At 35.7% G+C, this 26309-nt stretch overlaps 1 protein-coding gene across 4 annotated transcripts in view; it reads left to right on the top strand.

Annotated features, from left to right (window-relative positions):
- The window catches only part of LOC108970907 (zinc finger protein 2), a 196398-nt gene that overhangs the window by 137968 nt on the left and 32121 nt on the right, over nucleotides 1-26309 (top strand). For 2 of the 4 annotated variants that reach the window (XM_018936618.1, XM_018936617.1), the window contains 7 exons: nucleotides 1353-3059; nucleotides 3241-3869; nucleotides 4798-4938; nucleotides 5265-5432; nucleotides 5553-6470; nucleotides 8150-10351; nucleotides 23078-24320. In XM_018936618.1, coding sequence (XP_018792163.1) covers nucleotides 1353-3059; nucleotides 3241-3869; nucleotides 4798-4938; nucleotides 5265-5432; nucleotides 5553-6470; nucleotides 8150-10351; nucleotides 23078-24320 — 7008 coding nt within the window. Of the gene's footprint in view, nucleotides 1-1352; nucleotides 3060-3240; nucleotides 3870-4797; nucleotides 4939-5264; nucleotides 5433-5552; nucleotides 6471-8149; nucleotides 10352-16667; nucleotides 16790-23077; nucleotides 24321-26309 lie in introns of those variants that run through there. The other 2 variants (XR_001993510.1, XM_018936619.1) reach the window with 2 other exon arrangements.

Raw genomic sequence — 26309 nt, 5'->3', positions numbered from 1 at the left:
TTGACAGTCAGTCTAATTGACTACATATTACGAACCGGTTCTCAAGCGTAGAAAGACAAGAAGGTCGGCTGGCAAAGTTATGGCATTAGTCTTTTGGGATGCACGTGGTATAATATTCAACGAATGTTGCCAGTTTTAATCTACTGCACTGCGTATTTGGTTGCAGTTCTATTCTACCATTCCCAATATCTAGCAGTTTTATTATATTTTATGAAGGATAGATTTGAAATAGTAAATACCTATATTTTTCATCGTTTCCGTTTAAATATTGCACTGCTCTGTGCAATGCTTTAAAAAGGTTTCTCAAATTATAATAGACCTTTTCTCAACACTCTAGTTTAATATCGCGTTTGACATGCTTTTGTGAATGAATTTGCGTCCTTCGCCCACGACGAAAATGTCAATGCCATATTTTTTGTGATATTAAATATATCTGACTGGTTCGTCCTAATAAATAGTGCCTGGTTCAGGAGCAATAATCAGTATAACCCATATACTAAGCATGCATGCATATTAAAATTGATGTTCTCCCACATTAGCCCTGTGTTGTTATTTTTTTTTTACTTAATTCTTTCTTTTTTTGAAGTAATAAAATTTTCAATTGATTCTCTTATGAATTTTGACATAACTTGAAAAATAATTTTTATATTAATGAATTGAATTGAATTTTAACATAAAAAGTATTTCATGTCCTTCACCTGGTCTTGGCTACCTTCCCATTCATTTTCAACCAAATCGGTTCAGCCGTTCTTGAGTTATAAATAGTGTAACCAACACGACTTTCTTTTATAGATATACTACTGTGCTCAAATTGAGAAAGGTGAGATTTTAATTTATATTTCGCGTGTATTTCGAATCGGTAAATTTTTTTTGTAAGTTGATAGTACCGTCACGTCAAAATATTCATTAATGACTCGTCGTTTTGAGAGGCTCTAAAAGTGAATTCTTCTATTGTTACTATGTCTGAATTTATTGAACAAAGAAGTGTGATAATGCACCATCTCATACATTTCCATTGGTTATTCGTGATCATTTCGCCACATTTTCATCTAATGTCGTGTCGCAACCACCGCATTCGAATGATTTACCTTCTGTAACTTCTGGCTATTCAGCAAATTCACATGACCACTCCGAAGACACCGCTTTGACTAAATTTTTTTCTTCTTTTAAGTTTAGAGGGGGTTGGTGTTTATGGTATCAATGGAATTACACAGTTAGAAGTAAAAGTTTTTGTTCAATTTGTTTGGCAACCTTAAAAATTGCATAGCAACTTTTGAATATCTTCAATTCACACTTAAATATCTCTGTATATCTAACAAACACAACAATCTTATCATTTTTTCTTTACACAGAAAATAACAGAATTGAGAATGTCTCGCAATTCGGCAATTTTCCGGTGCCAATGGCACGCTTACCAAACGATGATTTCGGCTGTATTACGTCTAATAGAGATCACAACTCTTTTTCACCGTCATCTAACTCCTCAACTGCTTCAGGAAACACCAGTGTACGCAGCAAAAGCTTTAATAGTGTCAATATTTTTAACTTTCAAACTATTAACGATGATAAAGATGCTTCATCATCAGTCTTGTCGGGAGGTAGCCCCCCCGTCATGCCCTCAGTTGTATTTAAATGCAACAATTGTGACTTCTTTGCACATTCTAAAACAGAAATGGAACTGCACCTGAGTTCAGTACATCCTCAAACTGAGCCAGATTACATTAGCATACCAACGAACTCTGCTGCCATAGAAGCATTTCAAGCGGCTGTAGCGGCAGCGACAGCAGCAGCCTCTGCGGTGACTGCCACCCGTGCTCCTAGTAATAAATCATATTCAGAAAATGATAATTTCCCCACTATTGTTAAAAGAGAGCGTCTCTGTACCCCAGAAGATGAGGAAAACGTAAAGTTCGCAGATGTACAAAACACAATGTCGCTACATAATGTGTCGACAGTTACACCGTGGCTCACATCGCCAACGAATACAATAAGTAATAACGAAACTTCAGTAGCTATGGTTCAACCCAAATCAATTCATAATGTGTTACGTGAATTGGAAAAGACCGCTGAACAGGAAGAACAGCTAATTGAGGATACAACTGGAGTCAACGCATTGGTTGAAAGTACCAAAAAATTTTCCGGAGAACCAGTCAATGTTCAGTGCCCCCTCTGTACAGATACATTTGATAACAAACAGACATTGGAAATGCATTTGATGAATGTACATAGTGTGAATCGCGATGGTTTATCACGTCTCCTTCAACTAGTAGACAATAGCGCTTGGGATTTAAACGGTAAAACCTCAATAACCCTTACTGTAGCTAAAGAGTGTAAAGGCTCAAATAACGAAACCGAAACAACAACTGAACAAACTATCACTGGTAATTTTAATATTAAAGCATCGACAGAATTAGACTTAACGCTAATGGAAGTTTCAAATGACACGCCTTTAAATCTCAATGCTTCACATACCTCTACTTACATGCATTCCATGGAATCGCTAAATAATAATAAATTATCATGTGAACAATGTGGTTCGAAGTTCAAGCATGAACTACAATTGTTGCAACATGCGCAAAAAATGCAACATTTCAAAATCTTGCCAAATGGTGATCACCGTTGTTTGGCTGCTAGTCATCTTAGTCGACCGTGCCAATCAACATTTCCCACTCAAGCTGCAATGATCATCCATTATAAAAATACTCACACTAGCTTGGTCATATCCGAGCGACATGTGTATAAATACCGATGTAAACATTGTTCACTTGCATTTAAAACACAAGAAAAACTATCTACCCATTTGCTATATCACACTATGCGCGAAGCCACCAAATGCATACTCTGCCAACGAAATTTTCGTACTACTCAAGCGCTACAAAAGCACATCGATCAAACACATCATAGTAGCGGCGATCAACATGTCGCCAGTAACAATCCATCGATAGCATTAAGTTGTAGCGGCCGTGGATCGCCAGCATTACAGATGAGTCACGTCCAAAACACAACCCAATTAAATGCAGTTATATCAGAAAATTCAACTAAAAACCAAGACATCAATGGTAAATGCGTGTTCTTGTATATTAAACTTATCTAGCAGTATAAATACTTATTATTCGTATTAAATTACTCCTGTACCCGCCAATATGTTTTTTCAAATACGTCTTATCTTCCTATTTCATTGAAAAGTACACTTTATCTGTCTCTTAACTTACTTTTTTAAATTAAATTCAAATTTCGCAGCTCGTGAATCACCCCCAATGACACCGAAAGCAAATGAATCTCCCAACGTCGCGCCTTCTCCATTACCAGCTAACATATTGCAAGACCAGCAGCAACAACAACATGTTGCTGCTTTCACCGCTGCGTTATTAAATCAACCATTACAGCAACAACAGCATATCAGCGGTGATGAACTAACAGAGAGCGGTGGTCATCTGATGCAGCATTTACAAATGAAACCGCGTAATAGCCTCTTAACACAAAAATATCTTCACCAGCAGAATCTTCAAAACCTTCAACAATTGCCACAATTGACTGCAGCAGCATCTACATCCGGCTTGCAATTGAACCCTGTCGAGATGTTTAATTTAATGCAGTTTCATCACATTATGTCAATGAACTTTATGAATCTTGCACCGCCACTTATATTTGGGGTCGGCACTAATTCTGGATCTGGTGGCAACGTTGATTTGTTAACATCCAGTCACATACCTAAAGTTACTCACAACACAAGTGCCAACGCACTTCAATGTGGGAACGATATGCCTGTACCATGCACATCAGTGTCGCCACGAACGGACCTAATAGGTACATTGCAGCAACATCCTCAGTCCCAATCGCAGCAACCTGCACCAACAAATACCGTTCAGGTAAAAATAATAGAATATAAAATTAATGTCGATTTTTGTAAAAAATGTTCTTTCTTGTAATTTATTCTTTTAGTATATAGCAAATCGAAAATGTAATGCATAAAGAAAATAATAATTTATTATACTATTACTATTTAATTCCTATAACTTTTCCTTAAACACCCTCCACCATCAAGAGTTGCTAAATATGTGCATACCTGAATGTTAAGAAGAAATTTACATTTTACCCGATTTAGTAAAAGAGTAGAATAAGTCAGTTCACAGAAATGTAAGTAATGTTATAAGTAGATTATCATAATTGTTTACAGTGTTTCTCAGTTACTTATTTGTCACAAACCAAAAAATTTAGCAGGAAAATTAATGTATTTTTATAAATTACTATAATTTGAAACAAAAATTGACTATCTGTGACTTCATCGCATAATTGGACAAAAGTTATGAACGAGTATGTGCAATAAAATTATACAAAAATGAGCTATTTATAATGCTTTTTACATTAATTTCATTTCTTTTAGCAATATGTATATTTAAATCTTATCACGTAACATTTCTTTTCATCCAACAGACAACGTTTTGTTAGTTCTTCTTAGTTTGCTGTAGATAACAAAGACAATTTAAGGTTACTTTATAAGGAAAAAAGAGGTTTCGATCCAGTAACAGGTCCTGCGGATCCGTCTATCAGACTTTATGATTTACCCGGATTATGAACGTATAATTTCATAAAATAAATTTTTTTATTATTTGGTTTCTCTTTCAACAAGCGAATATAAAAAACCGCTCTCGCTTTCTCTTGATTCCCTCAAAGGTTCTGATTCCACGGTATGCCAGTTTCATTTTCGTTTATATTATGACGTACCTTACATTTACTTAGAATTCGCGGTTATTAGTGTAAAAAACTAAAACACAGTTTATAATTTTCTTATTTCAGATGGGAAGTAATCAGAAACGTGCACGGACGCGTATCACTGACGACCAGCTAAAAATTCTGCGAGCCCATTTTGATATTAATAATTCACCAAGCGAAGAAAGCATAATGGAAATGTCACAAAAAGCAAATTTGCCAATGAAGGTATAACTTATTTCATAACTTTAGTGGTAAAGTCATATTGTTTATTTCGAAACTCACAGAAATCTCCTTAGAGCTATAACTTGGTACACACTCAGTATTATTTATTGAAAAAGCGCTAAAATAACTTATATTAAAACCTTGAGTACCCACTCTGTGTTCTTAATTACAAAATAATTTGTATTCTCAATTCCCAAAAAACATAAACTTAGCCTTTTATGACATACTTTTGAACCGATAGCTCTGAGAATTTTTTTCTGTGGGTTTTAGTAGATATATTCTGTTGCAAGAAGGAAGAAAATTAAACAAATTTGTTGCATCACTTAAAGGTCGTCAAGCATTGGTTTCGGAATACGTTGTTTAAAGAACGTCAAAGAAACAAAGACTCCCCCTACAACTTTAATAATCCACCATCTACAACCCTAAATTTAGAAGAATACGAACGCACTGGACACGCAAAAGTTATGCCGCTGAGCGAGGATTTACCTACGTCATCGGTAAGTTTTACTACAACAATATAGTACATATATATTAGTATATATGAAATTACTCCGAATATATTGAATGCCATATGCCGTTTTAAAACTAGTGTTTCTGTAAATTCGGTCTTTTTACAGCATAACTCTATGCACCAACAACAAAAGCAAAATATGCATGTATCTAATTCCAAAAACAATTTTAAAGAAAAACCAACCTCTATGTCGGAAATAAGTGGCGATTCCTCGTTATTAATTGAAATCAAAACTGAACCATTCGATGATAATATTGAGCCACACATTACAACTCCAGGGAGTCCACATCGTCAACAGCAACCACAAGAGCAAAGCCAACGAGAACAGCATAAGAAAGACGAGAAAGATTTATTGAGCACGTCATCGACATTGCTGCTCAGTAAACAACAACAGTATTTATCCGCATTGCCAGCGACTGAACATCAACAACAACTTCTTGAAGTGCCAGAGAACACAGCAGTGGAAACCGCTGCTGTTACGCCGTTGCAGCAGCATAATCACCAACAACAACATTTGTCTAGCCAATCAAATCAAAATATTCACCAGCAACAATCACAGCATATCAACCTATATAGTTATGAAACCAAATCAGAAAGCGGGAGTTCCGACATCCTCTCCAGACCTCAGTCACCAAACAATAGTTCCGCTGTTGTAGCCACACACTACGCCAGCATTAATGAGTTAATAAACCAACAATTGGATAATTTGCCGCTCGGCCAAAACAACAGCAATATAAATGCTGCCAACATTCACGGTAACAAGATGGGTCCGCCGAAAAACTTTCAAACCAGCAAATCATTCGATAAAAATTCGCCGTCTTCTCAGTTTGACACCAATTCGAATTCATCGAATGCCTCATCCACATCTAGCGGAAAGCGTGCAAATCGCACACGCTTTACGGACTATCAAATTAAGGTACTACAGGAATTCTTTGAGAATAACTCCTATCCAAAGGATAGCGATTTGGAGTATTTAAGTAAGCTATTATTGCTTTCTCCACGAGTTATTGTTGTCTGGTTTCAGGTAAGAAATTGTTCTGGCTAAAATTATAACTTACTATAAAAACATTAAGCGACTGTGAAATCACATAGTGCGTAAACTCTATTCATAAAAAGTGACCGCAGAGCTCATATATTTAACAAATATTCTTACACAAGGTGAGTTCCAAAGTAAAAAGGGCTTAAAATAAATGGTTTTTTCGGCAAAACCAATTTTTTTTTATTCAAAATAGCCTTCTTCTGCTTCAATACAGCTTTTTGCTCGGGCCAAAAGCATATTGAACGAGTGTTTTAGTTCGTGGGTGGTATGGCCACCAGTATGCCGGTGCAGGCCTTTTGAATGGCCTCTACGTGTGCATAACTTTTTCCTTTCATGGGCAAATGCATTTTTCCGAAAAGGAAGAAGTCGCACGATACTATATCAGGTAAATACGGGGAGTGGTTAATGGTTAAAATGTGAATTTTCGTCAAATAATCGTCTTACGATTGTTAGATTCTAATTTTTGGTCGTCAGTCAATGTGTGCAAAACAAACCGTGCACACATCTTTCGTAAGCCCAAATGTTCGGTCAAAATGTGATAAATTGATGCTTTTTAGATGTTCAATTCCATTTCCATGAATTTCAATGATGATTTCGGCTGATTTTTGATGAATTCACGCACAGTTTCGGTGGAATTTCCTGTGATCCCGGATTTTGATTGGCTCACATGTTGATCGTCATTTATGTCCTCATGACCACTTTGAAAACGTTGAAACCACTCGTGCACTCTGCTATGGGTTAGGCAATCATCGCCATAAACTTATATCGTCAATTGAAGCATTTCGGTAAAAGTTGTACTAATTTAAAACAAAATTTAATGTTGGCTCTTTGTTTGAAGCTCAATCGATAAAGATAGCAGATTCCAACGCGCCAGTCGACATACAGATAGCACCTCAAGGGGGCGCTAGATTCAAAAAGTTTACTTTGGAACGTACCTTGTATGTTTTCTTTGCACCTAATGTTGGAAAACGCTAACAGCACATTGTTTGTGCGCATTTCTCAACTCTAAACTTAGTCCTACCATAAATTCTGTTACAAGTTGTTAAAACGAAGAAATATTTTTTTTCATAAAGTAATCTTGTTTTATAATGCATATAATGCGTCTTTAGAAGTTTTTGTATAGAGTTTGTTACTTTGCATATAGAATTACATACAATAAAATTGTTATTGTTGAACTTTTTATCGCTGAATGCATTGTAGGCCTTGTAACAGGATTTATGACGTTGTAGTAGTAGTAAATGTATGCATGATGCACTCTGTATAGCTTGTGCTGTTTGTTGCTGCTCACCATGTGAGACTTCAAGTTCAATCCCTTGGGTTCTTATAGCGTTTTTGTTTTAATAGGCAAATAATTTTTTCACTGTATTATAATAATAATTAATGTATAACATAGCCACAGCGAGGCTAGCATTCTCTTCTTAAGAAGCATTCAGTTTTGTTCATTAAATCAATAATTGAAAATTATAACATTTTCCAACCCTGAACTTTGGCCTTTTGAGTCAATTATAGGTATGTAATCTAGAAAATGTGACATGACCAAAATTACTAATTATTTTATAACGAAAGTAACAAACTAAAATTTAAACCTGGATCTAACATCCACTTATACCTTTTTAAACATACTCCTATCCATATATTCTCTTTTAATTATTCTTATTTTTTAGAATGCTCGCCAAAAACAGCGGAAAATTTATGAAAATCAACCAAATAACTCACTTTACGAAACCGAAGAGAAAAAACATAATATTAACTACGCCTGCAAAAAGTGTAATATGACATTTCAGCGCTATTACGAGTTGATACGCCACCAGAAAAATCATTGCTTTAAAGAAGAAAATAACAAAAAATCGGCCAAGGCACAAATAGCCGCAGCACAGATCGCACAAAATCTCAGCTCAGAAGACTCCAATTCCTCGATGGATATAAATAATAGCAGTGCGTATCAATTACATCATCAACATATTTCTAATGCTGGAGCAACAGCGGTGTTGTCAAGTAATGCCAACGTTTCCAGCACATCACCCAGCAGCGCAGCTCCTGACCTTACATCGCCACAGCACTTATTTGGTAAATCGTCAATGTCAATGACTGATTTTAGTCCATCCACTACACCCACTCCGCCACAAACACAACGTGAGCGTAGCGATAGCAGTGAATTGCTGCCGCAAGGCCCAGTGCACAAGTCAAAATTCGAATGTGACAAATGCAAATTACAATTCAGTTACTACGAACATTTTCGCGAGCATCAGTTATTACATCTAATGAATCCTAGCTTATTTAGCACACAAATCACAAACATACCAGAGGCTTATGGTTCATTTGGCAGCATATTGCAAAGTTTACAGCAGGTTGCAGCTGCCAGTGCCACGCATCAACAGCACCACCAATTCCTAGAACAACAAGACCAACCACCCGCAAAAAAACGTAAGTGTTCTGAAACATCTTCAACAACAGATGAAGTGCCAGCAATTTGTGGCTCTGGTGATGGTGAAATCAGCAGCTCTGTCTCATTTTCAAAAAGTAAAAGATACGATTTTTTATATCAGTATTTTATGCTAAACGAAAGCAACAATGAATTGAAGCAACAATTTCAAGCACAACACAAAAAATCACATGAACCAGAAATCGAAATGGAATATTTATCAAACTTTTACCATCAAAGTGAGTTACGAAAACGTAGTAATTATGATTTCTTGTATCAATATTATCAAAAAAATGAACACAAGCAAATGAGTGCTTTGCCGTCCCAAGCGGGATTTTTCGGTAGTGAGAAGCCCAATATAGATGTTCTACTACAGTACTATCAACTGAATGAATCAAAAAAGTTTTTTCAGTTAAATGCCTCGAACCAAGAAATAAATGACCACACGGCAGCGTCGCCAATATCGACATCACAATACCAACATGTAAATAATCCGATACCAATATCGTCTAGTGACCATACACCCACACACAGAGTTGATCGGTATGATATAACCGATATGAGTTCGTTGAAAAACTCTTTGGATGTCCTTAATAGTACTATTCATTTTCCAGATTACGATAATGACAACAACGACCACGAAACAAGTAGTAATGGTTGTGGTATGGATGTTGACGACGCTGAAATTTTTAATGATACCGATGATCATATTAATGACAATAACCAAAAATCGAATGAAATTAATGGTCACAAAAGCCAAATAAACGTAGTGAAAAGCAGTAACGATACTGATAACAAGAGTTATCAGCAAGTAGCTAATAATATAGCGAAAATGGATCAAATTAATAAACTTGCTACTAACCTGCAATCTCCATCTTCTTATGGCAATGATCAACATAAGCTCACGAATTTAAGTAAATCTCTGGCCAGATGTGTAACAAATCAAAAAGATAATCTGACAAAGCGTAAAGCATCAAATGTGTCATCAAAAACAAAATCAACAACAACTACCAGCTTTAACAATGACCATATTGATAATTTAAATGATTTTCTTCATGTTAATCAAAAATCCGAATTCAAAGAAAAAAGTAAACTGCAGCAGCATTATAACGATTTACTGCAAGCGCAAAATGAAACCAACGGCCTTGGAAATAATGAATTAGCCCTACAAACAATGGATAAGCGACAGTTACCAGAGACTCCAATATCATCACCGAATTCCATTACAATTTCAAATAATAAACCTATCGTTGGACCATCGAACACTACAACAAACACAGTCACTGGTATTACCGAAAAACAACAAAGTAAACGTTTACGCACTACAATACTGCCAGAGCAATTAAATTTTCTATATGAATGCTATCAAAACGAATCGAACCCAAGTAGAAAAATGCTTGAGGAGATCGCAAAAAAAGTTAATCTTAAAAAACGGGTTGTACAAGTAAGTGTGCTTTTAAAATTCCAAATCGAGACATCGCATTAATAAGTCCAACATTGCAACGATGAAACACATTTCTTCATATTTCACATATTTCGAGTAGTCTAGGAGAAATAATCTGCATAAATGTTCGAATGTATATGTGTATATGTTCACTTTTAAGTTCACACGATGTTTTCGCTCATCTAATTGTTATCTGTGTCATTCACGTTTCTAAAGGAAACAAACAAAAATTTTACTTCGTGTGCGTTGTGCATGCAAAAGTATGGTACTCCATTTTTGAACTGATCAGAGTATATTAAGTTTACCACGAAGTTTGTAACACCCAAAAGGAAGGTCAGAAACCCTAAAAAATATACGAAAATATGTAAATAATCCGCCTGTTTGTCTGTACATACGCGAACTAGTCCTTTCGTTCTTGAGATATCAATCTGAAGCTTTGAACTCGTGCTTTTCTCTACAATACAAGATATCTTCAAGAAAAATGGCGTGGACTGTTTTTCAAGACAAGAGCACAATACATTTCCAGATCGGACAACTAATGCATATCGCTATCATACAAACAGAACAACCATAATAAGTTATTGTTTGGAAGACACTTTTATTTGACAAAATAACGCTACAATCTCTGAATAAATTAAGACTACATACAAGATAAATTTTATTTGAATATACAAAGAACACAAAAATAAATGAAAATGTGGGTAGAAAATTTTACACTAATAGTAATTCGGTCTTGTGGCCAGTGCAATAGAAAAAAGGATCTAAATGTTTCGTTCCATTTCTAACTGACATAAATCTAATATACACATATCTGACATATGTATATCATAAGCATAGTATGAGAATGTTCTCTTGAACATACTGAGTTTAAAAAGATATCCTTATCTAACACGCACTAACGAACTAAAGTTCTAGGTTTTTCCTGAATTACTCAAATAACATGGACACGTCCTCGTATGAAGGTATGTTTGTTTTTTATTTCTGGATTAATATCATCTTCTTTAATTGCGTAGACACTGCTTACGCGGTTATAGCCGAGTTACCAACAGCGCGCCAATCGTTTCTTCTCTTAGCAGTTCGGCGCCAATTCGAGACACCAAGTGCAGCCAGGTCCTTATCCACCTGATTTCTCCAACGCAGTAAAGGTCTTCCTCTTCCTCTGCTTCCTCCAGCAGGTACTGCGTCGAATACTTTCAGAACTGGAGTGTTTTCATTCATACGACACGTATTTTAATTCGCTGAACTATGTCAATGTCGTCATATTATTCGTATCGCTCATCCTTCCATCGAATGCGACATTCTCCTATGCGCAAAGAACCATGAATCTTCCAAATACCTTTCTCTCGAAAACTCATATCGTCGACTCATCAAACGTTGTCATCGTCCATTCCTCTGCACCATTTAGCAGGACGAGAATAATGAGTGCATTATAGTGTTTGGTCTTTGTTCGTCGAGACTTGACCTTACTGCTCAATTGCCTACTCAGTCGGAAGTAGCACCTGTTGGCAAGACTCGTTATGCGTTGGATTTCCATCCTGACATTGTTGTTGGTGATAATACTAGTTCCCAAATTGAGCAAATTTCCTACGAATTCGAAGTTTTGACTATCAACAGTGTCGTTGGAGCCCAGTGTGGCAACTGTTTGTTTGATGACAGGAGATATTTCGTTTTGTCCTCGTTCACTACCTGACTCATTTGCTTGGCTTCCTTATGTAATCTGGAAAAAACAGAACTTACGCCGTGGATGATGTCGATAGCATACGCCAGCAGCTGTACACTCTTATAGAATATTGGACTTGCTCGAATAAGCTCTGCAGCTCGAACTATTTTCTCCATACATTCTTGTCTGAAACCTCTTTTGGCAGTTTTCGATCGGCTCGGAGATGTCTTTCCCGATCCTGACGGAGCTTTTGGTGTTGCTCAACGTAATACGGCTGTGTAGTATTAGTTTTGCGGGGATACGCAATTCAGACATACCGGCATAGAGGTAGCTTTAAAGGTTACCAAAGAGGTGGTGTGTGTCGATCTTCTTCTCATGGATCTTTTCCAAGATTTGGCGCATGGTGAATATCTGATCAGTTGTTGATTTGCCAAGCCTAAAGCCACACTGATAAGGTCGAATCAGTTTGTTGACGGTGGGCTTTAGTCTTTCACACAATACGCTTGATAGAACTTTATATGCGATGTTGAGGAGGTTTATCCCACAGTATTTGGCGCAGATTGTGGGGTGTTCCCTTTTGTAGATTGCTCCGCATATTCCACAAAGAAGCTTATGCATTCTCATTATCAATACTTCGCCGCCGTATATGAATAGGTCGGCTGGAAATATATCTGCTCCCGCCCCTTTGTAGTTCTTCAGACGGGCATTTGCTTTTCAAACTTTTTTATGGTCGGGCAACGTTTGCTCCAAAGTCATCGATTGGGGAACCGGGCTCGACATATTCTGGTATTATGCTTTCACTGCCATTCAGCAGGCTGGAGAAGTGTTCCCTTCATAATTTTAGTATGCTTTTGGCATCAGTTACTAGATCACCTCTGGGGGTCTACAAGAGTATGCTCTGGTCGTGAAACCTTCTGTTAGTCGTCGTATTTTTTCGTAGACTTTTCGAGCCTTACCCCTATCAGCCAGCTTGTCAAGCTCCTCATATTCACGCATTTGGTCCTCTCTCTTTTTCTGTCTACAAATGCGTCTCGCTTCCGTCTTCAACTTTCGGTAGCTATCCCATCCCTCAAGTGTTGGGTATGATCGTAACTTTGCGAGGTAAGCAGTCTGTTTTCTCTCCGTGGCGACACGGCACTCCTTATTGTACCACCTATTATTCTGCATTTTACGAAAACCAATAGTTTCGGTTGCAGCTGTAAATGGCGTCCCGAAGTTCCCTTATGTCGAGTAAAAAATCGTTCGATTGTCTGTTGTAATTGAAGCTCCTCGACGTCGAACCTGTTTGCTGACGTGCGTTTTTTTCTGCACAGAGGCGAGTGCGAATCGTGGCTGCAACAAGATAGTGGTCCGAGTCGATGTTAAAAGCCCGGAGCGTACGCACGTTTAAAATACTGAAGACGTGTGTTTCGTCTAACACAACATGATTGAAGGCATCCTTGGTCACATCATCCTTCTCTTCCTTTATATGGCCACTGTAGTAAAGGCACAAGGACCAATTCGATTCAGTTCTTGTCCCTTCCATAGCATTGCATGGACGGCGGTGATGTCAGACTTTACTCTTTCGAGGACACCAACCACCTGGACAGCGACATCTTCCCAATTAAGGGACCGGACATTCCAAGTGCATGCCTTTAATTCGTTGTCCTTAATGCGTTTGCATTGGCCGTCATTTATTTACATCCACCACGTCCCAAAGCCAGTGTACAACGCTGTGAAAGGGATATTCATATTTTCATTTCAGCTCGCCTTCAAACGGATGTTTGGTTATCCAGAGGATACTTGATCGAAGACTGAAAGTCGTAAGATGCTTGAACCATATGTAAATAATCGTTTCTGTGAATGGCAATCAGAGAACTTTCCTCACATTCCAGGTGAATGCTCTCAAATGGGAGTTACGTATCCGAGGCCGTTGTTTCGTTTTCATTGATAGAGTTGAAGTTAAAGCAATTCGACTTTAGATTAAGCAAACCTTTTTTTTGATTTTTCAGTCGAAGCTTCTTGAAGTTAAATTGAGTTATTGCTAACAAAAGGATGAATAATTATTAAAATGTATATTCGTTTCGATTTATATAAGGATGATAAAAATATTTGGGCCAAAAGTGATAAAAAAAAATTTTCGTGATCACTTTAATGCATTGGAACTTTCTAACAGCAAGTAAAACAACGTATATTATATCGACTATTTCTGTTCTGTTCGGTTCGGTTCCTTAATTCTATTTTTATTATCTTCAAATTGTACATTGTCCGGTTTCGGAATTTGTCTCCACGAGCTCAAGAAATTTCACCTTCTTGCATTTGTACAAAATAACTGATTAAAATTATGTGTAAAATACTAAATACCCATGTTCTACTTTATGTCTAAATAAACACAATGTTCATTCACAAACGCTTGGTAACAGTTGTGCCTCTTTGATATTTTAGTCAACCGCAATGGAACAGAGTTGAAAAACCATAATACCAAGAATGATGTATATAGTATAAGATTACATCTATAATTTACCTTTACTAATTTCAGTTAGTCTGTGACAAATGTTACAAAAACAATTACACTATGCCGCCATCTTGTGAGGTAATTCTTTATATATGAGAAGAGATGCAGCATGTAAACAGTAAACCAAAACAAAAAGACTCTAGAGACTAATTCGTGAAATAAACTTTATTTATTAGTTGTTGCTTAACAAATTTAAGCGAATAGAATAATAATGCGCGCAAATATTTAATTATATATGTATATTAGAATTATATTATAATTCTCAAAAAAATATAATTCTTTATTCTCTTCTAGTATTACTATTCATTCATACATTTGAGATCAACTTATTCAAACCAAACCATAAAGATATCATTGTCGATGGTTGCCTTTATACCAGAAATATCGGTCTACATGTATGTTTTATTGAAATTAAATTGGCGTGTTTTGCTGATAGTAGTGTAGCCTGGTGACAGCAATGGTTCAGTACTTTACCAGCCCTCATATACCTAATAATCCATCTTATAGTTGACTTTATGATTAACAAAATTAAATAAAGATTTTATTTTACATAAACAAAAAATTTGATGCTGAAGAAAGAGAAACGTCTCCACGGATTACTTCCAGATACATGGTTGACTTTTATATACATATACTTATATTTTCGTTAATCCATAATAAAAGTTAATAATATGCCATGGTTATAGCTAATTCACTATTTCAACAACTAAAAGCTTTGAGCGAGAGTATCCGTACGCTACATAATATTCGAGTAGAACATATGTACATATCTCAATCCTACTAAAACTGAGAAAAGCGATGTTTCCAATAATGTTTCATTTTACTACTACACTATGATGGGAAAATGACCGGAATCGTGTAATACCAATGTCTACCTCCACTATGTGATGTGGGAAAAAATTTTATTCCGTAACTCCGACTTGTGTCAGTCCCATGAAGGGATCTAAGTGGCTCGTTTCTTTTCTAACTGCCATAATTCTAATATACATATATATAACATATGCATATCACAAGCATTGTACGAGAATGTTCTCTTGAATATACTTTAATTTAATAATAAATATTTAATATCCGAAAGTTTTTTTTCTAAATTTCGGTTGATGAGAAAATGTATTAAAATAAAAAAAAAAAGTTTTTATAATAATTAGAAATGTTTGTAGCACATTCTTTACTCTTACAAATTGTAAGTGTATAAAATTACCCTCTATACCCGAACTAACGTCTTCCTTATGCTGATTCAATAGAGCTTTTCTCTTAAACTTTCAAATTATTTAGTTTAACAAGAAAACTTTGATGTATGCTTTTGTATGAGACATTCACATCGAAGCGAAACGCAGCAAGGCGAAACAGATTTTTGGGCATTTTTCCAAGCAACAACCGCAGTTTTTGTTAGAAAGAGACATTAAAAGCAAAGCGATCATTCTGGCATATCCTTCGCTTTCTTCGCTTCATTCTTAAAATATGAATTGTCAATTAAAGGTAGGAAAGTTGAACGCGAACGGATCATTACTGCTTTATAACTGACGTTTACGGGGACGTTACACAAAAAAGAAATTGCTTACAAGTTGCAATAAACTTACACTTTTTTATTACTACACTGCCACTTTCCGAAACTGAATGTCGTCTTAATACTTAATTTTACAAATAAGTAGTAGGACAACTTGATATTCAAGTCAAAACAACTGATCATGCAAACAAAAGCCATATAATTCTTCGGAATTTGAATCTTTCGTTGGACTGCCATCAATATAAAGAATATATAAATAAATATCTGCAAAAATATAAATGTTTGTGTGTACAGTAAAGTGGAAAAAAGCAAAAAATCTGCATTTTGAATTTACGTATTCTTGAGTTGTTTTCGCATAACGATCTTGTTTTTCACAACATTATTTCTTCTCATTCAGTCTTTGCAGCTAATTATTTATTTCGGGCAAAACATTCAATAATTTTCTTCTTGACTACGGCATATTATATCGAGTCGATTTTAACCTAAGTCACAGCTGTCAATTCAAATCAATTTTGACAAGTCGTTTATATGAACCACTCTAAATCTAAATCAGAGTCGACTCTAATTTTTGTTTTACTTACCGCAATTTCTTATTTATTGCAATTTATTTTCAAGTTTGATTTGATTTATTTTCTTTTTCTTTTATTTGTTTTAGTAAAATAAAATGTTGCTGTTGATGAACTGATCTTTAACTTTAGAATTTGCTTCATTAGCTTGCTGTGCCAACTCATTGCTGTATAGAAAACACATATTTTTCGTCTGGATACGTTTTTAAAGGTAAAATTTTTTTATAAACGTGTTCAATAGAAATACATCATGCACATCTTATCTATGTTCAATCAAGAAAAAAACATAGTTATACATATTTAATATATATCTATGATTTATATACTACCGTTATTAAAAATTTTTCGTTTTCAAAATCAACATAAATATTTAAGATACTATTTTCCATCCGTAAAATATTTTGTATTTATATATAAAGTGGGCTCTCGTTAATTCGAAACTCGAGGGACTCTTAATATATTAAAAATTATTGAGTGTTTGAAATATCAAATGATTAGAAATTTGTTAGAGAAAATAAATAAAACTTCGAATTATTAAATTTTGATAAATTTTGATTTATTAGCTGCTATTCTATGACATTCTCAAAAGTTTAGAAGTACATTCCTGTTTACACATACTTATGTATTCATCATGTGAATTAATTAATCTTTTGAAAGAACTCTTTTATACTGGTTAGTGAACCTGAGACAGCAATATCTTCACCCGCTTGAACCAAGTCAGAAAAACTCACACCGCTGATGTCAACTAATGATTCTATTGCTGGTAATTTGTAAGCCACCCTTCACTTGCCGCAAAGACAGATGCCTAGAATAGAAGAGAACTCTTTTGCCTTTTCAATAAGTTTCCGCCAATAGGCACTTTTTGGCCTCTACACTAGGGTGGGTCGATTCCGGACTTTTTTCGATTCGGGATTTCTAATAGTGCGGAAAAGTTGCCTTAGTACTTCCTGATTCCAATGCAACTTTTTGTTTTGAGATCGAATTGCATCTTCAACCCCAACTCCGGCCTTGAAATTTCGGAAATTCGACTAAAATCGTGCAAAATAAAACAAAAGTTATTTGTCACGTCATTTCCTACCGAAATGGTATGTGTGATCATGGCCGTAGGACGAAACGTTTCCGAGATATGAGCGAAAATGCGGCGCGCCACAGCGCAAGGTGAAAATCGGCTTGCGGCCACACTTCTTGACGTTGATTTCGCCGAATGCTATCACTCACATTCATTTACCTACGCCAAAGGAAACGTTCGGATAGGTCTCCACATAAATATTTTTTCATCGAGTTCCTTCACTCTTGTCGTTGATTTCGCCGAGTGCTATCACTTATATTCTCTCAACAGAACACAGAACTTAAAATGTCTGTATCTAACTTTAAATTTAGACAGAAATGTCCTGTGTTTGGCATATATCCGTACAATCTCTCTGAGTCCCAGTTATCACTTACAAGGATGATCTTTTGCGTTATCAGTTTGAAAGATTTCGTATAGGGCGACTCCGAGGCGACAACTATGAACCTAGGAGTAAAGAGGTTACAGAAATAGTTGCAAAAAAGGTTGAAAATACTTTCAAAAAGTCATCTATTCCTATAGTTTCACACACCAGAGTTGTACAAATGCTCAGCACATACCATAAGATATTTCTGACTCTTAAACAAATGTTTTTAAGGAACCCAATAGGTTTGAGCTCCTTCCGGGTCAGCTGAGGATGAGACGCAAGCTATATGGCAACATTAACAAGACAATTCAGTTGATGTGGAACATCTAGAAGTTGTCGGTGCTGACGGCACAAACACGAACACAGGTTGGAAAGGTGGAATCATTCGGAAACTAGAAGAAAGAATAAGTAGGCCATTACAGTGGGTTGTTTGTCTTCTACATTTCAACGAACYTCCATKTCGTGCTCTTTTCGAACACATAGATGGTGTCTCAAAGAGTCCAAWTACATTCTCTGGCGACATAGGTAAACTGCTCCCTGATTGTGAGAAGTTGCCAGTTGTCAAATTTGAAAGTTTTCCATCCTGCCAATTACCTTCTGAGGTTATTAATCCGACCCAACTTAGCACAGACCAAGCTTATCTCTATAGAATATCAGAAGCTGTTATTTATGGTCAATGTTCCTCAGATTTAGCGTCGATGCAGCCAGGTAGCATGTGCAAATCTCGCTGGCTCACCTGTGCAAATGGAATTCTAAGATTATACATTTCTACTGACAAACTAACAAAGGAAATAAAGATTTTGGTCAAGTACATACTTACAGTTTACTCACCTTTGCGGTTCTCAATAAGATTCAACAGTTCAATCAAAGATGGCTCGCGCCATCTCTATGCTGCAATTCAAAGGTCGAGATACCTGCTAAACTGCGCAAGGTTGTCGATTCATCCATTCAACAGAATGCTTTATTTTTTCTTCCAGAAAACATTCTYCTTAGTATGATGACTGACGAACGGATTGAAGTCAGAAAGTTCGCCTTTGACCGTCTTCTGGCAGCCAGAGAAGCAGAGTCTGACACTGTAAATGGAAGAGTTAGATGTAATAAAGTGCCAAAGCTGAATTTCAAAGCTAATAATTATTACGATATGATTAACTGGAAGACTATTACCTTGACTATTCCACCAGTTCTCTGTTCAGTTTCTAACGAAGAACTCCTAAAAGGGCTGTCGGGTGACACTGCAGAGGTATGGAAGTTTAGTGAATTCCCCTCTCTCACCGTGGCAGTCGATAGAACCTTCAAACTAGTGACAGAGGCGTCTTCTAAAATGATTGGCAACCAATCTCGTGATCGCTTTATATCTCGGGAATGGTTCGTCCTACGGCCATGATCACACAAACCATTTCGGTAGGAAATGACGTGACAAATAACTTTTGTTTTATACATTTAGCCATGAGATGCGTATTTCAGGCGCTAGGTACACAATTTCACGAATTTTAGGCGAATTTCCGAGACTTCAAGGCCAGAGTTGGGGTTGAAGATGCAATCCGATCTCAAAACAAAAAGTTGCTTTGGAATCAGGAAGTACTAAGGCAACTTTTTCGCACTATTAGAAATCCCGAATCGAAAAAAGTCCAGAATCTACCCACCCTACTCTGTACTATCTTAATGACCACGCTTTCTTCCAGACGAAAAAATTCACATTTAGTAGTTCTTTTTCGTACTCAGCAGGTTACTTTATTATGCTTGAGATAGTAATCAGAGAAATCGTAAACTCGTTTGCAACTTCACTTTTCTTCTCACCTTCCTCTATTTTTTCAATTAACTTCTTCTTTTCAGCAATCGTCAAACATTTATACTTTCGAAGGCTCATAAGACAAACTATATAAAAAAAAAAATTATTGATTTAGTTCGAATTATAAAGATATTCTGTAGGGGACTCGTGATAATTTTGAATTATAGAGATATTCGAATTATCCAGGTTTGAATTAGCGAGAGCCGACGGGATATTGTTTTCTCTAAAAAATCCAAAACAATATTAAGTCCAAGGAAGGAAAAACTTAATGTCAATGGCATGCTTGCTTGTTCCGTCTTTTTTCTATTCCTGATGCAGCGCTAGCAGGTGTCATCAAACTATAGTGTTGATAAGGGTTTGCTATTATGTTTTAAAAAATTATTTCGGGCCGCGAGTCGAATAAATTGCAGCCGAGAGGCTTAATTTTCAACTACTTTTCCCGAAAATTTGGCCATATATCAGCAATAAGGCGCCAAATATTCTCTGCCAAGACGGCAATCGTCATGTCGATCTTCATATAACCCCAGAAAATATAGTACAGCGGTGTTAAATCGCACCATCTTGAAGGCCACGCCACAGGCCCACCAAGCAATATTTTCATTAGCTGGATAGCATGATGCGCCGTCCTCTTGGGACAATCTTCAATTCATTCACGAAAAAGACCTTAATGGTGTCTTTGTAACGTTCTCCACTGACTGTAACATAATTCTAACTGTAAATATGTACCAATGATTCTCTTTGCCCATATAGTTACATTTTGGGGATGTAACGACGTCTCAATAATGACTGGTGTATTATCATCAAAATTTTCTTTTGAAAATCCAAATCGGTGGCTATCTCTTTTTGGGCCCCACGATCCGTGGCTTTTCAAACTAACGACTCTGCTGGCGAGTATGTCGACCGGATATTTGACGGTGTTCCGGAATAATTCTGTTCATTATTAAATGGACAACAAAACTGGTCAAGTAAAATCTTTCAAAATGATCAAGTCCACAAAAAAGTATCACCTTATTAAAAATCACATTTCTAAAAAACATCCATTACTACTATTTAACACTAACCATGGTAGAAAATGATGCATATGTCGTTAGTCAAACTCCCTTTTTTAACATGTTTCTATATTTTGTTTGATAGAGTAACGAAAATATTTATATGCAGTACTATATGGCGTTGAACTAAAGAATATCCAATATTAAACGTACAGTTAATTTTTATGAAAATTATAAGATCTTATATTAGGTATATAGAAGATAGTATTGACCAGATTTTAGCTATTTTTTTGCCAATACCACATGCATTTATAGGGCCACAGACTAAAACAATGTAAAATGTTCCTAATATTTCATCAAGGTTCCTCACTGACCCTCACTTATCACTAATCATATTGAGTAAAGTCAAACGGGTATTCGAAAATTCTGATATTGGTTAGATGAAGGCAAGGTCCAGTTTTCGTACAATTTTATCCATTTTAGGCACAAAGATACATTGCTCTGTTCTGGAGCTTGAATAGTTGTCGTTCGATTCGGACGAATTTTGGTCATAAGGTAGTATACTTCGAAGGCACTAACTTTTAATTCGTTGTACTAATTAATTCTTGGAATATTGAAAGGAATTTAAAAGTGTGTTGTACAGGAAGTAGGCGTGGTTGTATTCCGATTTCGCTAGTTTTCATAATGTGAATTAGGAATTTCAAAATAATGTCATATACTGAATTTAGTTGAAATCGGTCGAGCAGGTCCCAAGATATGTAATTTTACTGTGATTAAGTTAGCACATTGCTTAAATATTTTTCTTGGATGAATATACATATGTATATCTTATATAAAAAGTCTGCACTGATTCAACTTATAGTACACAAAAAACGCTTTAGAATTTAGCATTTTATTTTTGTACTCTGCACTATTCACTTCGTCGTGTTAAAAACTTCAGAAGCGAAATGTGAACAGCAGAATTGGGAGTTCAACGGAATGATGTTAAAAACAAGTAAGGAAGCCCTAAGTTCGGGTGCAACCGAGCTCCTGCAACTTTCAAGAATCAAAGCCAGGAAAATATCTAAAGATGGATGTAAACCGTAACTAGAGGATCGGAAATTAAACAATTTTATATTCACATCTACTATAGAAAAAGAAAACAATTTCATGTAGTATATGGGAGTTGGGGTAGTATCGACCGGATTTTATATATTATATATTATCATGCCACATACTGAGGAAATATAAATGGATGATGATGAGGATATGAGAGGAATTCCACGCACCGAAATCGGTCGTTCGGGTTCTGAGATACAGGATTTCACCAAAAAGTGTGAATATTTGAGTTTATATTATTGCCGTGTGTGACCAGCCAGTAACGAAGTAAAGACATTTATTTTTTCAAACAGGACATCTTTTGTTACAACTCGAAAAAAGTCTAGTAACGCGATAAATTACGCTAACACTAAATAAGTAACATTAGAGAAATTAGTATAAAATGTTGCGGACTCTAAATTAGGTATTGAACAATAAAAAAATAATACCATTGGTAGTTATTTTGGTCTTGTTCACAACGAATAGTAAGTCATTTCTGTTTTGCAATGTGTCACCAAGTGATGCGTAGGGTTTATTCACTTGATCTCCCCAATGGAATACATCTCTTGATTACATCAGATGGGATGTTAGCCGGTACCAAAGTGTATCTAGGACCATAAAACTTCAAACGAATATTGCCTCCAAATTAGTATAAAATTTGAATGTAAAATATTAGATATCATAAGGAAATAAATAGTCTTTAAAGGTTTACCTAATCCTTTAGATAGAGAATTCTAGTATATATGTAATACAAAAACCAAATCAGAAAGGTTGATCTTAATGTGTAAGGAATATAAATCTATAACTATGAAAGAACGCGAGTTTATGTAAGTTGTAGACAATCATTTTCTTAACAGGATTGATCATTATCGACCGGTTCTGAACAACGCTAAAGTATATATTCAAATGAGATAGCTTCTATTCGATATTTGCAGTTTATGGAATAGGGCGCGACAAAGAAACAATAGTTCCGCTCATATCTCTTTTAACCCGGTATTCGGGGGATGGTATTCCAAGGTATTTTTTGTTTTTAACCGAAAATGTCCACTTTTTTATCTTAATTGATTTTTCAATATCTTATAAGAAATTTTAAATCCAAAATTAAACAGCCGATCAAGTAACATTATACAAACACATTAAAAAAATAATGCTTATACAAATTTACGCGTTGAATTTCCAATGACATATACTCATATTACTTTCTTTAACAGGTTTGGTTCCAAAACTCACGTGCCAAAGATAAAAAATCACGCAATCAACGTTTTACTGCAATATCCGATGACAGTAACTACGAGGACGCTTCGCAAAATAACCGAGATTACGGACTGTTTCAAAAAAATGCATTGAAATCCACTAAAAGACACGGCAGTAAGGACGCGAACTTCTTACCTGACGCTAATATTAGTAATAACACCAACACTGGAATGGAATTGGGCGGATGTAATTTATCCCAACTGTCTCAAGTAAACATTCCGCAACATGCCTTATCTATTAAGCACATATGTAAAGTAAAAAAGTTATTGGAGAAAACCGCTGTTGATGTCAAACTTAATATCGATTCGAAAATATTTTCAACTGCAGGGACTGATGACAACGTAGAATATGGGAATAAGCAAAGTGCAACTAACAAGCCAAATACTAACGATGATTTAAAAGAAAGAAAATATGTCACGAGTGACGAAGCTAATTTTAACAGCGCTCAGGATAGTAATTTCAGGGCGCATATGGATACCGATATTGCCGGCAGCGATAGACTTGGCACATTTACGAGAATATATAAGGAACTTAAACTACAAAATGCAAAGAAACGGGCCATCGATTATACATCCAATAACAAAAACAACGAATTAATGGAATGTTATGAACGTGACAATATTCATGATGAAAGCAATGGACTAACAGCAAACGACCTGAGTTACAATCGATGCAAAGGGCTACAACCACAGATTACTAAACGGACTTCAGAAGAAAATTATAAAAGACCAGAAAGCTATAATATTGTTAATTTGACTTACAGTGCAGAAGATATTGACAACACTGATAATAAAAGCAGTAACGGAAATAAAAAATGTGGCCAACATGTCGAAGAATACGATTATAAGCATTACAATAACCTGAACAACAAAGTAATGAAAACGCAATATAATATTAACGATAGCGAACGCAGCAGCAGCAAAAGTAAATTTTTTTTTTCAAACACACCGCTGGTAACCAGTATTACTGACGATGAGCATACGTATATAGGCGAATACAAGGATAGTAGTGATGGGAATACACAAGATCTAAATGATAATAATGAGACCAAACAAAACCCATCAACCAGAAATAAAAAAATAACAGCAAACAGTAGCAGCACATCTTGTACATTAACAACCAGTACAACGCATACGCAATTAACCAATGCACATGAAAAAAATATTATTCAGCAATTACTCAATTGTAATCAAATAACTGGTAAGTTTCATGAAATGCATGCGGAAAATCAGTGCGCTTAAGTCCTGATATACATAATGTATATATACACTAAATATGTATAAAAATATTATGTGTAACGTTATCGAATAATTTATATGTCTCTAACCGAGTAAAAGTATAACAATATCACTACATAGCTCTCAATTGACTAACTATCAAATAATTTCGCATCACCATACTCTTTACGCTTACCATATGGTACATATGTGGTATATGCTATTGACAATTCGTAGCGAATGTCGTTTATTAAACTAACTCTTTATCTAGTTTCAAAAAAAAGTTCAAATGCCAGCTTTTATACGATCCGTATCTCCATAGAATTTTATTCCGTAATTCTTATCTTTTGTCATTATTTCTTTGATTATTATTGACTGAGTCCTGAATATATCAAATCGCGTAGTTTACGTTAATAGTTGGCAACAGTATCCAAAAAAACATATAATTTAACTTTCATGCATTCCTAATAGTGGCCAACTTACTACGAAAATATTTAGAAAAGATCGATGCTCCAATTGTTATCTCGAAAACTCTATGGTATGTCGTCAAGTATAATGCAAAACAACATATCATCCAACAAGTAAAAAGCGCTAAGTTCGGGGGCGACCGAACATGTTATACTCTTGACTCTTGCAAGCCAGGGAATTATTTTAAGGTGTAAAACGACAACCTTAGGATCGAAATCTAAGCAATTTTATACATATATGTGAAAAACGAATGACCAACTAAGTCCGATTTTTAGAAATAAAAAGGACTAGACTAATTTCCATTGCACAATATAATTTGGTGTTTTATTCAACTTTCTGCGTTGACGTCTGTTATCCAAGTGAAGTGTCCGTTATTGGTTTTGTTCCGTTCGCGTCCCTTTCGTTCAATCAGTGTTGTTGTGTATCAAAAACATTCAGTCCGAAGACTCATATTTCATCGTCCCAAACTCGAACATTCCTGACTACTTATTCAAATAACGTTTTGTTTCCACATAGTCCACAGCAGTCGACGTTGTCTTAGGTCCCTCATTATTTCCCACCTTTTCTACTCCATATCGATCGTGTTTGAGTCGTTTAGTTACTTTGTATATAACTTAGGCCGTCTGATTGCAACCAAATCATTTACGTTATATTCAATTGCCTTTTTACGTTTTATATTGAATGACTTCGTATTTTCTTCTTGAAATTTCTGTATGTTTTCTTTAGCTATTTCATGTAATTTATCACGTCCATCGTTTAAGCCCCTAACTGCTTCATTCTCTAAAATTTCGTATAAGGCAAGGTCTTCTTTTATCCCCATGTCGCAACCTGTTAAATTCTTAAATGGGGCCTGTTTTGTACTTCGATTTGGAGAATTATTTATAAATTTCTGAACCTTCCCGACATACTTGTACCACTGTGAGCTATTCGGATGAGGTAACTTAGCTAACATTTGTATTAGTACCATATGTATTCGTTCCATTTGTCCGTTTCCTCTTGTCGAATACTATTATTATCGCAATAACTCCTAAAAGCTTTTGAAGTGAACACTGATTTCCAATTAGATATAATTCTAGGCCGAAAATGTCAGTTTGCTCGTAAGCCTGTCTATAACCACCTCCGCGCTTGTATCTTTGGGTAGGTTGGGTAGAGCAACACAAATTTTGTAAAAACGTCGATCATAACTAGGATATATTTGTACTGTTTCTCGGTCGTTGCCATTGGGCATACATGATTTATGTGAAATGTCCCTAAAGGATAATCTTCTTTCTCAATTGACGACAAAAATCCTTCCAATTTACCACACTTTGTGTTCATTGTTAAACATTCAACACAACTGTTGATTACATTTATGACTTTTTCCTCGTGGCCTGGAATGTAGTAGTATTTTCCTGCACAATCATTAGTCTTTTAATTGAAAAATCCCATTACTTATGTGCTATCAAAATGATCTTATTCTGCATTTGTTTTGAAGAGATAAAAAAGTATCGTTAAGAATTGTTTT

Source organism: Bactrocera latifrons, unplaced genomic scaffold (assembly GCF_001853355.1).
Source record: "Bactrocera latifrons isolate USDA-ARS-PBARC rearing strain unplaced genomic scaffold, ASM185335v1 scaffold_315, whole genome shotgun sequence".
Lineage (NCBI taxonomy): Eukaryota > Metazoa > Arthropoda > Insecta > Diptera > Tephritidae > Bactrocera > Bactrocera latifrons.
The sequence above is the reverse complement of the archived record's forward strand: the minus strand, read 5'-3'. Positions and strand labels throughout refer to the sequence as shown.